This window comes from Argopecten irradians, chromosome 9, assembly GCF_041381155.1.
Source record: "Argopecten irradians isolate NY chromosome 9, Ai_NY, whole genome shotgun sequence".
NCBI lineage: Eukaryota > Metazoa > Mollusca > Bivalvia > Pectinida > Pectinidae > Argopecten > Argopecten irradians.
The window spans coordinates 33,231,954-33,245,131 of NC_091142.1; the positions used below are offsets into that span (position 1 = coordinate 33,231,954).

Consider the following 13,178-nt stretch of genomic DNA (forward strand, 5'->3'; position numbering starts at 1 on the left):
CATTCCAGAAGTACCGGTGTAACCCTTGTAGTCAGTGACACTATGGTAAACAAATACTCTTAAAAAGCCAGGCATTGGACCAACTGTGGTATTAGTGTTTGACTTGTTAGCGTGAAGTGAAGTTCAGTGTACATGATATATCCTAATATTAACAACACAATATACTAGTAGCATGTTTTGTTTTGACGGATATCTACAATGATCTAGTTAATATACCTCTATGTTGTGTAGGACTCCAAGGACTATGTAAATGTCATCAATGCGAAAGTCCAGGTTGAGATTTTTTATCTTTTCTTTGCACTTGAGTTGAAGGTATTTTCCTGGTCGAGAGCTTCACATCTGTCAAGTTCACAAGAGATCAGGAAGTTGGACGACTTTTAGACAAAGATAAAAAACATGATTTGCATTCGTACATTGTAAACGACAACATGGTGGTCATTTCTTTCCTTCTCCTGGCCTTCCTTTCCACAGGTATGGTTATCGTATTATCATATAACTCCTAAACTGATTTCATCTGTAAGATTTCCGTTTTAAATTCCTTATGTTTGCAGCTCTTTCACATAAGCAGACACAATATGTCTTCGTCAATATGTCAATACGTTTTCGTCCAGAACACGGATAGATAGCCTTTCGCTATTGTCTATTTTAAGCTAGGTATTTTGATTGAGTAACGCCTACATGGCGCTGCCTATTTCTTTACTTTTTTATCTATCCTTTACTTTTACTCTAACCAGACTTTGTCTGGTTTGACTTCGTCACTAGTAGACTGCTTGCAAGTCTTCAATAACGATACCTGGATTACTGTTAAACATGAACAATTCTAGACTTGTTTTTCGTCAATACTCGGGGTAATTACCTAAAAACCAAAATATTTTTTTTATTTTTTTTTAATAAAAAGTATACCATATCGAAATAATCATAATCAACATGATCCTTTCAAGCATTTTAACTTTTTTCAATCTAAACACTGTAATTCTTCAATAGCAATCATTATCACAAAAAACAAGTCAATATTGTATCCATTACCCAATTATTTTTTCTGCTGATAAGCGAAAGTTCTCGAAAGCGAAAGGACGCTTCAAACATGGCAGCTCACATAAAAAAATATATGTACAGATATATTTGGTGTTATGCTATAAATATATATACAATTTTGTATATCAATTTTAAGCTGGAAGGATGAAATATTTGCACAGAGAAAAAAACCTTTAGTAACCTGTTTGTTTACCGAATACTACATGACACTATCTGTTGCTAGAGACCCTTTCCGTTTCTGTTATTTACTATTTCCAAATCACATTCCCCGCTGTCCCCGTCAGTGGAGTCTCTTCTTCTAACGTCATCCGACGTCATAAGAACCCCAAACGTCATTCGTGGTAAAATGAGTTCATGGAAACAAACATAAAATCATCAATACACTTCAAACATTTTCATGAATATGATCCATCTTTAGGATATTCAACATTTTAAAATCATAACTACAAATACTGTTGCAAATAATATAGAACAACTGGGGGTTTTCATTCAGGAAGGATGTAGGTACTCACAAAAAATGCGCATTGCGTCATTATATCATCACTACACCAACGGGAGTTATAGGAGAATAATGATCTCATAAATTCTCTTTTGGATTGGTAAGGTTATATAGTGTTAGTCCCGAGCAAATGGAAATAAAGTAAAAATGGTGTTAAGTCGATATGTAATTAACCATGTTATATATGTCAATGTTTGAAGGAATGGGCCAGCAATGTGAATCAGGATTCACTGGAAACGTTAATACGGGATGTCGGAATTATGTTAAATGTACAAATGGAGTCGGAGTCTTGGTAACATGTCAAGATATCGGCAATGGTTTCGTCTACAACAAGAACACAGGACAGTGCGATGAGTATGTAATTTCCATAATAGTTCGACAATAACAACTAGCTTGCAGTTGCATCTATGAACAGGAATATATCTCTAGAGAAGTAAATAATCATTTTCATCTTTTATTTGTCCCTTGGCTACATTTGATTGTCATGACTAAGTAGGATTTCACTCAGACTTGTATGAAAGTCCATGACGTCAGAGCAGTTCCTCCATGTTACCTAGTTCAACACTAATTGCGATCATGTAGAGGATCCCCACAAATGTTTATGATTTCTCTTCGATCGACAGTGTTCTCGTTTAAGTTTGTACGTCTATTTGTTATTCTTGATATAAACCAATTCAAGAATGAATTATTACGACATATGGACTGGTATATTTTAAGGTCACTTAAGACGAAGCTATCGCCTTTTGTCGGTCGTCGTCTTTCGTCCGTCGTATGGCGATAAACAATTTACAGTTTTGACTTTTTCTCCAAAACTAAATTATATGGTCCCAGCCCCAAGGGGCCTGAGGGATGGGGCCAAAAGGGGTCAAATAGGCTAAAACTTCAATAAAAATCTTATAGTTTATATAGGAAAACACATTTATGAGCATTATTTGCTCAATTTCATAGGAAATGAGTCAAACTTTGTTAGAATTATTACCGAGATATAGCATTTTAACAACATATCCATATTGTTCCTGCCTGACCTCTAGGGGGCAGAAGGACGGGATCAAACGCGGTCAAAAATGACTAAATTTCCAAAAAAAAATCTTCTTTTGAATTCACAGAATTGATTTAACCATATAAATACTCTTTATAGATGAAAAAAGTCAAATTTTTGACTGATTTCAAAGGCCTTATGGGCCAATATATAGTGTTCATATGTCTTTGTTTCATTCTGTATCCGAACTCATGGGCCTCTTATTATTCGAAATTATTGAAAGCATAATTAACTATTATTGTATATAATAACTTTAATCCTTGTCTAAATTATGACAATCGTGTCTGTTTTAGTCCAAATAACGTTCCACTTCCCTGCGGCCAACAGAAGGACTGTAGGACTAAGACTGACGGGAGTTATGCTGACATGGACAACCACTGTCACAGCTATTACACGTGCAATAGGGGAACTTTCTTCGGCCACACGATCTGTGCCACAGGTGATACATCATCGAATACCACATGTATTTGGATCGGATGTATGACGATTTGCCTTTCACATATTCATTTTAGGATCTCACGGATGTCAACATGCGTCACATAAATTCATTCTTCTAAGATCGCACGTATGCTAATTATTCATTCAGATCATATGTTCTAGTTTGGATCAACTATAACTTCGCCTTATGTTACTTAGAGGACAGAAACCAGCATCTTCCTCACAGGAGCGAGCGCTCGACTTGAGGCCAAAAGTGAGGAGACAAATTGTCATACAAGTGATGTCGATATAAATTATGCGCGTTTTCAGAAAGAATAGAACAATCCCAAATTAAGTCGATTGTTATAATCATGCAATGGGGGTAGTGTTCGTAGTGTCTACGCTTATTCTTCCACTTAGGAACCATGAAGAAAGCTAGAAAGGATAACCAGGTTCAGATTTAGAATCCAGGGCTAGATAAAATGATAACAATATTTGTTTGTTACAGGTCTTGTGTTTGACGAGGCCTCGCAGACGTGTAACTGGCCTCAAAATGTGCTGCCACCTTGCGGAACCAAAACAAGATAAATGAACTCTTTGTAAACTGGTGACTTCTTCAAAAAATTTGATTTTGTATCCGTCAAATATATTGTATTTACCTTCTTCATTTGTTTAAGATGAAACTTCGTAAACCATAGCCATTGATGGTGGTTAACGAAGTGCAAAAAGAAATACTAAAAATACGGTATTTGTAGTTTTAGTTATTTTTATTTCTTATTTGTTTTTTATATTTTTTTTTTTTTGCCCGTCGTAAACCTGTGCTTATACAATCATACACAATATTCATTAAATTAGGATGATACAACGGCGAGTGATAATTGGAATAAGAATAAGTGATTCCTTATTTGGAATAAGAACGCGTCATTCCTTACTTGGGATAAGAACGCGTGATTCTTTATTTGGTCACTTTGGTATATGAGGATGTTTTTACCAAAAATAAAACCAAAGAAAACTACAAGAAAAATACAGAAAACAACACATGTTTAATAAAAGGCGTATTCAAAATGATACTGATACTGAAATGAATAAGCTTACAATAAGTGTTGAAAGCAACACACGTTCCCTGTCGTCAATTAGATTTCCTAATCTATGACAACTTAGTATTGCTTAGTTATGCTATCATCTGAACAAATTCTTTTGATGCACTGTTCTCAAATTATTGTCCCGAAACTAAAATTTGTTAAACAAAATATTTTTAACAACACAAGCGTCTGCATGAAAACATTAGTTGTTTCTCTGTTACGGTAAAATAACATCCTTCAATGTTGGTAAGCAAAGCCTTAATAACTCATGCCAATGACACGCAAGCAAATCCGCACGCATGTGATTACACCATATAATAGGAAAGTTCATCAACAAAGTTTTACAATGTCACAAAAGATTTTTTCCATAAAACAATAATAATTGAAAAACAAAGAACAGTATATACAAAGCTAATCAATCTCGTTTTGTCGATTTCCAAAAACCATATCAAAATCAAAACACGGAGCCGCAAAGCGTGGCATTATCCCCCGCGCCCCGCAGTTATTCAAGTATAATTTTAAATTAATGTGAGCATTGTAAAACTGAAAAAACCCAGCAGGTAACAAAAACAAACAGTTACCTGCTATATACAAAAAAAGTTTCATGGAGCTGCGTTGAATCGTTTTGGAGTAATAGCCCAGAACAGTAATTTGGTATTTTTGACAAAGTTTCCGTGGTAACGGGGGGGGAGGAAGGGGGAAGGAAGGTCTGCAATAGCAACATGCACAACTAGGGCAATTGCGTGATGAATACAGAAATTTTCAAGAGGCTGTGTTGAACGGTTTTTTAGTTTTATAGCTCGGAATCAAAAAGAAACATTAATAAGGTAGTTTTACTACGTTTCCATGGTAACCGAAAAATAAAACAAAATTGGAATAAGAAAACCGCAATAGGAAAAGGACTAGGGCACTTGTCTGATATATACACAACTTAATATTGCTTAGTTATGCTATCATCTGAACAAATTCTTTTGATGCAGAAAAAGTAAACAAAATTATTTTTAACAACACAAGCGTCTGCATGAAAACATTAGTTGTTTCTCTGTTACGGTAAAATAACATCCTTCAATGTTGGTAAGCAAAGCCTTAATAACTCATGCCAATGACACGCAAGCAAATCCGCACGCATGTGATTACACCATATAATAGGAAAGTTCATCAACAAAGTTTTACAATGTCACAAAAGATTTTTTCCATAAAACAATAATAATTGAAAAACAAAAAGAACAGTATATACAAAGCTAATCAATCTCGTTTTGTCGAATTTCCAAAAACCATATCAAAATCAAAAAAACACGGAGGCCGCAAAGCGTGGCATTATCCCCCCGCGCCCCGCAGTTATTCAAGTATAATTTTAAATTAATGTGAGCATTGTAAAACTGAAAAAAAACCCAGCGGTAACAAAAACAAAAAACAGTTACCTGTTATATACAAAAAAAAGTTTCATGGAGCTGCGTTGAATTCGTTTTGGAGTAATAGCCCAGAACAGTAATTTGGTATTTTTGACAAAGTTTCCGTGGTAACGGGGGGGGGGGGGGGGGGAAGGAAGGTCTGCAATAGCAACATGGCACAACTAGGGCAATTGCGTGATGAATACAGAAATTTTCAAGAGGCTGTGTTTGAACGGTTTTTTAGTTTTATAGCTCGGAATCAAAAAGATAAGTAAATTTTTACATTAATAAGGTAGTTTTACTACGTTTCCATGGTAACCGAAAAATAAAACAAAATAGAAAACCGCAATAGGAAAAGGACTAGGGCAACTTGTCTGATATATACAGAAAGTTTCCTGGAGCTGCGTTTAAACGGTTTTTTGTGTTATAGCCGGAAAAGAATCTCGGACGGACGGGACGGAGCACAAAAACAATATCCCTCACAGATTTAATACAGGGGACTTTGGTTAATTTTATTAGATTTTATTTTGCAATGTATAATGTCATTAATCTCCAATGCTGAAAAGCAAAAAAAATGTAATCAGAATAATATATAATAAAATAAATTTTTTTTTTACTTTGGTGTATTAACTACTCGTTGGCTCAACGCACATACATAGCACAATCATTACCGCTATGGAATAATCTAACTTGTGTATTATACAGTATATGATAGGTTTTTGACCTATATCTCGGGTAAAAGAGTTTCGGTTGAAAAAAATACAATTTCCTATATTTGATAATTTATTCGATATAGCGGAATTCCAAGTGTTATTTTTACTTTCTTTATATCTGTTCTTTATGCGTTATACTTTCCTAATTGATTTAGTTATTACTATGTTTTTTACCAATTTTCATCCATTAGATACAGACAATTTACAGTTTTGACTTTTTCTCCAAAACTAAATTATATGGTCCCAGCCCCAAGGGGCCTGAGGGATGGGGCCAAAAAGGGGTCAAATAGGCTAAAACTTCAATAAAAATCTTATAGTTTATATAGGAAAACACATTTATGAGCATTATTTGCTCAATTTCATAGGAAATGAGTCAAACTTTGTTAGAATTATTACCGAGATATAGCATTTTAACAACATATCCATATTGTTCCTGCCTGACCTCTAGGGGGCAGAAGGACGGGATCAAACGCGGTCAAAAATGACTAAATTTCCAAAAAAAAATCTTCTTTTGAATTCACAGAATTGATTTAACCATATAAATACTCTTTATAGATGAAAAAAAGTCAAATTTTTGACTGATTTCAAAGGCCTTATGGGCCAATATATAGTGTTCATATGTCTTTGTTTCATTCTGTATCCGAACTCATGGGCCTCTTATTATTCGAAATTATTGAAAGCATAATTAACTATTATTGTATATAATAACTTTAATCCTTGTCTAAATTATGACAATCGTGTCTGTTTTAGTCCAAATAACGTTCCACTTCCCTGCGGCCAACAGAAGGACTGTAGGACTAAGACTGACGGGAGTTATGCTGACATGGACAACCACTGTCACAGCTATTACACGTGCAATAGGGGAACTTTCTTCGGCCACACGATCTGTGCCACAGGTGATACATCATCGAATACCACATGTATTTGGATCGAATGTATGACGATTTGCCTTTCACATATTCATTTTAGGATCTCACGGATGTCAACATGCGTCACATAAATTCATTCTTCTAAGATCGCACGTATGCTAATTATTCATTCAGATCACATGTTCTAGTTTGGATCAACTATAACTTCGCCTTATGTTACTTAGAGGACAGAAACCAGCATCTTCCTCACAGGAGCGAGCGCTCGACTTGAGGCCAAAAGTGAGGAGACAAATTGTCATACAAGTGATGTCGATATAAATTATGCGCGTTTTCAGAAAGAATAGAAAAATCCCAAATTAAGTCGATTGTTATAATCATGCAATGGGGGTAGTGTTCGTAGTGTCTACGCTTATTCTTCCTCTTAGGAACCATGAAGAAAGCTAGAAAGGATAACCAGGTTCAGATTTAGAATCCAGGGCTAGATAAAATGATAACAATATTTGTTTGTTACAGGTCTTGTGTTTGACGAGGCCTCGCAGACGTGTAACTGGCCTCAAAATGTGCTGCCACCTTGCGGAACCAAAACAAGATAAATGAACTCTTTGTAAACTGGTGACTTCTTCAAAAAATTTGATTTTGTATCCGTCAAATATATTGTATTTACCTTCTTCATTTGTTTAAGATGAAACTTCGTAAACCATAGCCATTGATGGTGGTTAACGAAGTGCAAAAAGAAATACTAAAAATACGGTATTTGTAGTTTTAGTTATTTTTATTTCTTATTTGTTTTTTATTTATTTTTTTTTTTTTTTTTGCCCGTCGTAAACCTGTGCTTATACAATCATACACAATATTCATTAAATTAGGATGATACAACGGCGAGTGATAATTGGAATAAGAATAAGTGATTCCTTATTTGGAATAAGAACGCGTCATTCCTTACTTGGGATAAGAACGCGTGATTCTTTATTTGGTCACTTTGGTATATGAGGATGTTTTTACCAAAAATAAAACCAAAGAAAACTACAAGAAAAATACAGAAAACAACACATGTTTAATAAAAGGCGTATTCAAAATGATACTGATACTGAAATGAATAAGCTTACAATAAGTGTTGAAAGCAACACACGTTCCCTGTCGTCAATTAGATTTCCTAATCTATGACAACTTAGTATTGCTTAGTTATGCTATCATCTGAACAAATTCTTTTGATGCACTGTTCTCAAATTATTGTCCCGAAACTAAAATTTGTTAAACAAAATATTTTTAACAACACAAGCGTCTGCATGAAAACATTAGTTGTTTCTCTCTTACGGTAAAATAACATCCTTCAATGTTGGTAAGCAAAGCCTTAATAACTCATGCCAATGACACGCAAGCAAATCCGCACGCATGTGATTACACCATATAATAAGAAAGTTCATCAACAAAGTTTTACAATGTCACAAAAGATTTTTTCCATAAAACAATAATAATTGAAAAACAAAGAACAGTATATACAAAGCTAATCAATCTCGTTTTGTCGATTTCCAAAAACCATATCAAAATCAAAACACGGAGCCGCAAAGCGTGGCATTATCCCCCGCGCCCCGCAGTTATTCAAGTATAATTTTAAATTAATGTGAGCATTGTAAAACTGAAAAAACCCAGCAGGTAACAAAAACAAACAGTTACCTGCTATATACAAAAAAAGTTTCATGGAGCTGCGTTGAATCGTTTTGGAGTAATAGCCCAGAACAGTAATTTGGTATTTTTGACAAAGTTTCCGTGGGGGGGGGGGGGGGGGGAAGGAAGGTCTGCAATAGCAACATGCACAACTAGGGCAATTGCGTGATGAATACAGAAATTTTCAAGAGGCTGTGTTGAACGGTTTTTTAGTTTTATAGCTCGGAATCAAAAAGAAACATTAATAAGGTAGTTTTACTACGTTTCCATGGTAACCGAAAAATAAAACAAAATAGAAAACCGCAATAGGAAAAGGACTAGGGCACTTGTCTGATATATACAGAAAGTTTCCTGGAGCTGCGTTAAACGGTTTTTGTGTTATAGCCCGGAAAAGAATCTCGGACGGACGGACGGAGCACAAAACAATATAATTATTGGTTAATAATACTGATTACCGACGTGTACGGTAATCAAAGTTATTGAAGCCATTATGGAAGTTTAGTATGTGTCGTACGTAAGGTCACAGGAGTTACCCCCCTTTGACAGTAGTTAATAATTTAGAGTTATCTCGCTTTGCATAGGAAAGCATTGTATAGAACGTTATCCCAGCATGCTAAGTTAACATCCGGTCATCGACAGATTAGCAAATAAGAGGCACATGCTTGCAGAGAATTTTAATTTGTACTGATCGGATTTCTTAAGTATGCCAAGAGGTCTTGGAATTAGGAAGCGGCGAGGTCCCGGGGTGGCTTTGTCTCCGCCCCCAGAGAAAAGAAAAGGGGGAAGGCGAGCAGTTCCCCTCCCAAAAAGGACGGAGACCGCCGCTGGCGAGACCCGGAGGGAGACTCCACGTGGTCAGCTGCCAGAGGTACCAGTAGTAGAGCTAGAGGAGGTGCAAGTGGAGGATGGGATCACAGGTATGGGCATAGAGCCCGAACCGCAGATGTTATTAAATGTACATGATAATGGTTACAATAATAGCACTACCCCCGAGATCGAAATTATCCCCCTGGAGTCCGACTCCATCGGTGACCATGTGCCCCGGGCTATAAAACAAAAAATCTGGGGTCACGAGTATATAAATTTGGCCCTTCTTTTAAAGGGCTACTCAGAATTGAATGACTTTTGCACTAGTGCGCCGATGGTTGTCGGATCCAGTGGGATGATAGAGACCCGCCCCCCTACTTGTAAAGAAAAAAATACCAAATGTGGAGAAATGGACAGATGCTTTCCACATTTATATGTCCATTTATTTGGAAAGATTCCCCGCTAAGGTACAGGAACTTTTGCAGTATGTAAAAACAATACGTGGGGCAGCTTGTCAGGGTGTGCCGGGGGGTTGGCGAGTGTATGATGAGCAATTTAGGGCTCGTCTTAGTCAATCTCCTGGTTTAGCATGGAACCAAATTAATTCAAACCTTTGGCTCCGGGTAATGACCCCTCAAGCCGGTGGAATGGGGAAGAACAATGTGGTCAAGGGAGGTAACAAGGAGTGGGGTGGGAAACATTCCAAGCCATCACCTTGCTTTGGCTTCAATAGGGGTAAATGTACGTATAGTAACTGCAGGTACACTCATGTTTGCAGTATTTGTGCTGCTGACCATAGTGCACTGCAGTGCACTAAGTCTTTTCGGCCCTCAGCTGCAAGTTCCAGTCAGGGAAAAAAAACCCATGGCAGTGTCCAGTCTGGGAAAAACCCCAATAAATAGTAAAAAATTAAAACAGGAATTGCTTGATTACCCAAACCATCAAATCACACAGGAGCTTGTTGATGGTTTTTCAGAGGGATTTCCTTTGCATTATCAGGGTATTAGGGAGGATACTGATTGTTTAAATTTAGGTTCAGTCAGACAGAATGTCAATATGGCCCTTAAAAAAGTTCAAAAAGAGGTGGATCTTGGAAGGGTTGCCGGTCCATTTAAGGAAAGACCTTTACCAAATTTGAGACTTTCTCCTTTGGGTCTGATTCCAAAGAGTACACCGGGGGAGTTTCGTTTAATCCACCACTTGTCACATCCTAAAGATAATTCAGTTAATTCTGGTATTGATTCGGATTTGTGTTCTGTTCAGTATACCAAATTTGATGCGGCGATTGAATTGGTCCAAAATTTAGGTCAAGGGGCTTTATTAGCAAAATCCGATATCAAATCAGCTTTTAGGTTACTGCCAATATCTCCACAAGACTTTGATTTATTGGGATTTAAGCTTCAGGGTTATTATTATTTTGATAAATGCTTACCGATGGGATGTTCATTATCATGCAGCTTATTTGAGAAATTTTCAAGTGCTTTAGAATGGATAGTTCAAAATAAATCAGGAAAACGATCTGTATTACATTATCTTGATGATTTCCTTTTTGGAGGTAAAGCTGGTTCCACCCAATGTAAGGATTTATTGGAATGTTTCTTAGCTTCTTGTGAAAACCTGGGAGTCCCTATTGCTGAGGAAAAGACGTTAGGCCCTTGCACTGTGTTATGTTTCCTAGGTTTAGAAATTGATACTGTAAATCTTACAATTAAAATTCCTGCAGCTAAAGTAGTTGAGATTTGTGAGAAGCTAGAAAATGTGTTCTCAAAGCAGAAAGTAACTTTAAGGGAAATGCAGTCGTTGATTGGGGCATTACATTTTGCTTGTAGGGCTGTAAGACCTGGGCGGACTTTTTGTCGACGTCTAATTAATTCAATTAAGGGTTTAACTCAGCCCCATCATCGCATTCGGGTTACTGGGGAAGTCAAGCAAGATATTGAGGCATGGTTATATTTCTTTAAGGGTTTTAATGGAGTTTCAGTGTTTCTAAACAAGGAATGGGAGAGTTCTCAGGATTTGTGTTTGTACACTGACAGCGCCGGGGGCCCAGGAATGGGGTTTGGGGCCTTTTTTAATGGTAAGTGGTGTTTTGGAGTATGGCCAGTCAAATGGCATGATCAGGGCTTAACCAGAAGTATTACACTGCTTGAATTTTTCCCAATTTTAGTGGCCATAGTTGTTTGGGGGGAATTACTAACTAATAAAAAGATATTGTTTAGGTCAGACAATACAGGAGTTGTAAGCATCATTAATTCTCTAACATCTAAGTCAGATCTGGTTATGAAACTAGTCCGGTCATTTGTTTTGAGATGTTTAAAATTTAACATATTGTGTAAATGTTCACATATCCCTGGTGCTGATAAAACTGTTGCTGATTCAATTTCACGTTTGCAGTGGGACAGATTCTTCCAGTTAGCTCCAGGCGCAGGACGGGAGCCACATGTGGTGCCAAACCATCTATGGGAAATCTTCAATTAGAGATTGAGACTTTAATTCAGGGTAGTTTGTCCAATAATACAAAGCAGGCATACAGTACAGGCCTGTCATCTTTTAAAAAATTCCGAGAGTTATACAGGCTATCTGAGATGTGGCCTGTGCCTATCAATCATTTGCTACAATATGTGGCTTATTTATCTATCAGTGGAGCATCCCCTAGCACTACACAAACTTACTTGTCAGGTATAAGTTACCACCACAAAATTAAGGGGTGGGGGGATCCTGCAAAACAATTTTTAGTACAGAAAGTTATGGAAGGTTATAGGCGTACAAAGGCATCTCCTGATGTGCGAGCTCCAATTACCTTAGATATCTTAAGGAAGATTGTAGGTGCATTACCGTTTGTTTGCACTTCAACATATGAAACAAGTTTATTTCGTGTGGCCTTCCTGTTAGCCTTTTTTGGTTTTATGAGGGTTGGTGAACTTACTAGTACTGCTAATTCAGATCATGCAGTGGGACTATCAGATGTGTCTTTAAATGATCAGGAGGTGACATTTAAAACTAACCCACTCAAAAACAGATCAGACAGGTAAGGGTCATATTTTGGTTATCAGTGCTTGTCCAGATTTATCATTGTGTCCGGTTAAGGCAACATCAGCATTCCTTAGGATACGTCCTAAATCTCTAACTCGTGAATTTCTTTGCCATGCTAGTGGAAGGTCATTGTCGCGTTACCAATTTTCAGCAGTTTTGAAGAAAACATTGCAGTTCGCTAATGTCCCAGCTGCCAATTTTAAAACTCACAGTTTTCGCATAGGGGCGGCGTCTGCGGCTTCGTTGCAGGGAACTCCGGATGAACAGATAAAAGTGCTGGGCCGCTGGAAGTCGGCATGTTTTCAGAGATACATACGTATTAGTGCTCCAACATTGTTATGCCGTTAGCTGTTTATTACTGCTTATTTAAGGACATACTTTAATTTACCAGTAGCGTTGTTCGTTTTTGTGTATATGCTGTAATTAATTAGAGTAGGACAGATGCTAATATTGTAAGTTCATTACAGATGTGTGGATCATTGGGTCTTCATTAGTTTATTGGGCAGAGAAGAGGGCAATACAGAGACTGAACAACAACCTTCGTCTTGAGAATATTAAAGTAGACATTACATGGACAGGTATTCGGGGTATGCATTGGCGGGATTTAATCCCTAAGGTCCGTCAGATG

At 37.0% G+C, this 13,178-nt stretch overlaps 1 protein-coding gene and 1 pseudogene across 1 annotated transcript; both read left to right on the forward strand.

The window, feature by feature from the left end:
- The first annotated feature begins 334 nt into the window (after nt 1–334).
- Nucleotides 335–3,744, forward strand: LOC138332109 (peritrophin-48-like). The gene is made up of 4 exons (XM_069280072.1): nt 335–471; nt 1,735–1,888; nt 2,867–3,012; nt 3,499–3,744. Exons 1-4 carry the CDS (start codon nt 429–431, stop codon nt 3,576–3,578), a joined length of 423 nt encoding a protein of 140 aa, XP_069136173.1. The 5' UTR covers nt 335–428; the 3' UTR covers nt 3,579–3,744.
- A 5,483-nt stretch (nt 3,745–9,227) lies between these two features.
- Nucleotides 9,228–11,059, forward strand: LOC138332110 (uncharacterized; annotated as a pseudogene).
- The last annotated feature ends 2,119 nt before the right edge of the window (nt 11,060–13,178 follow it).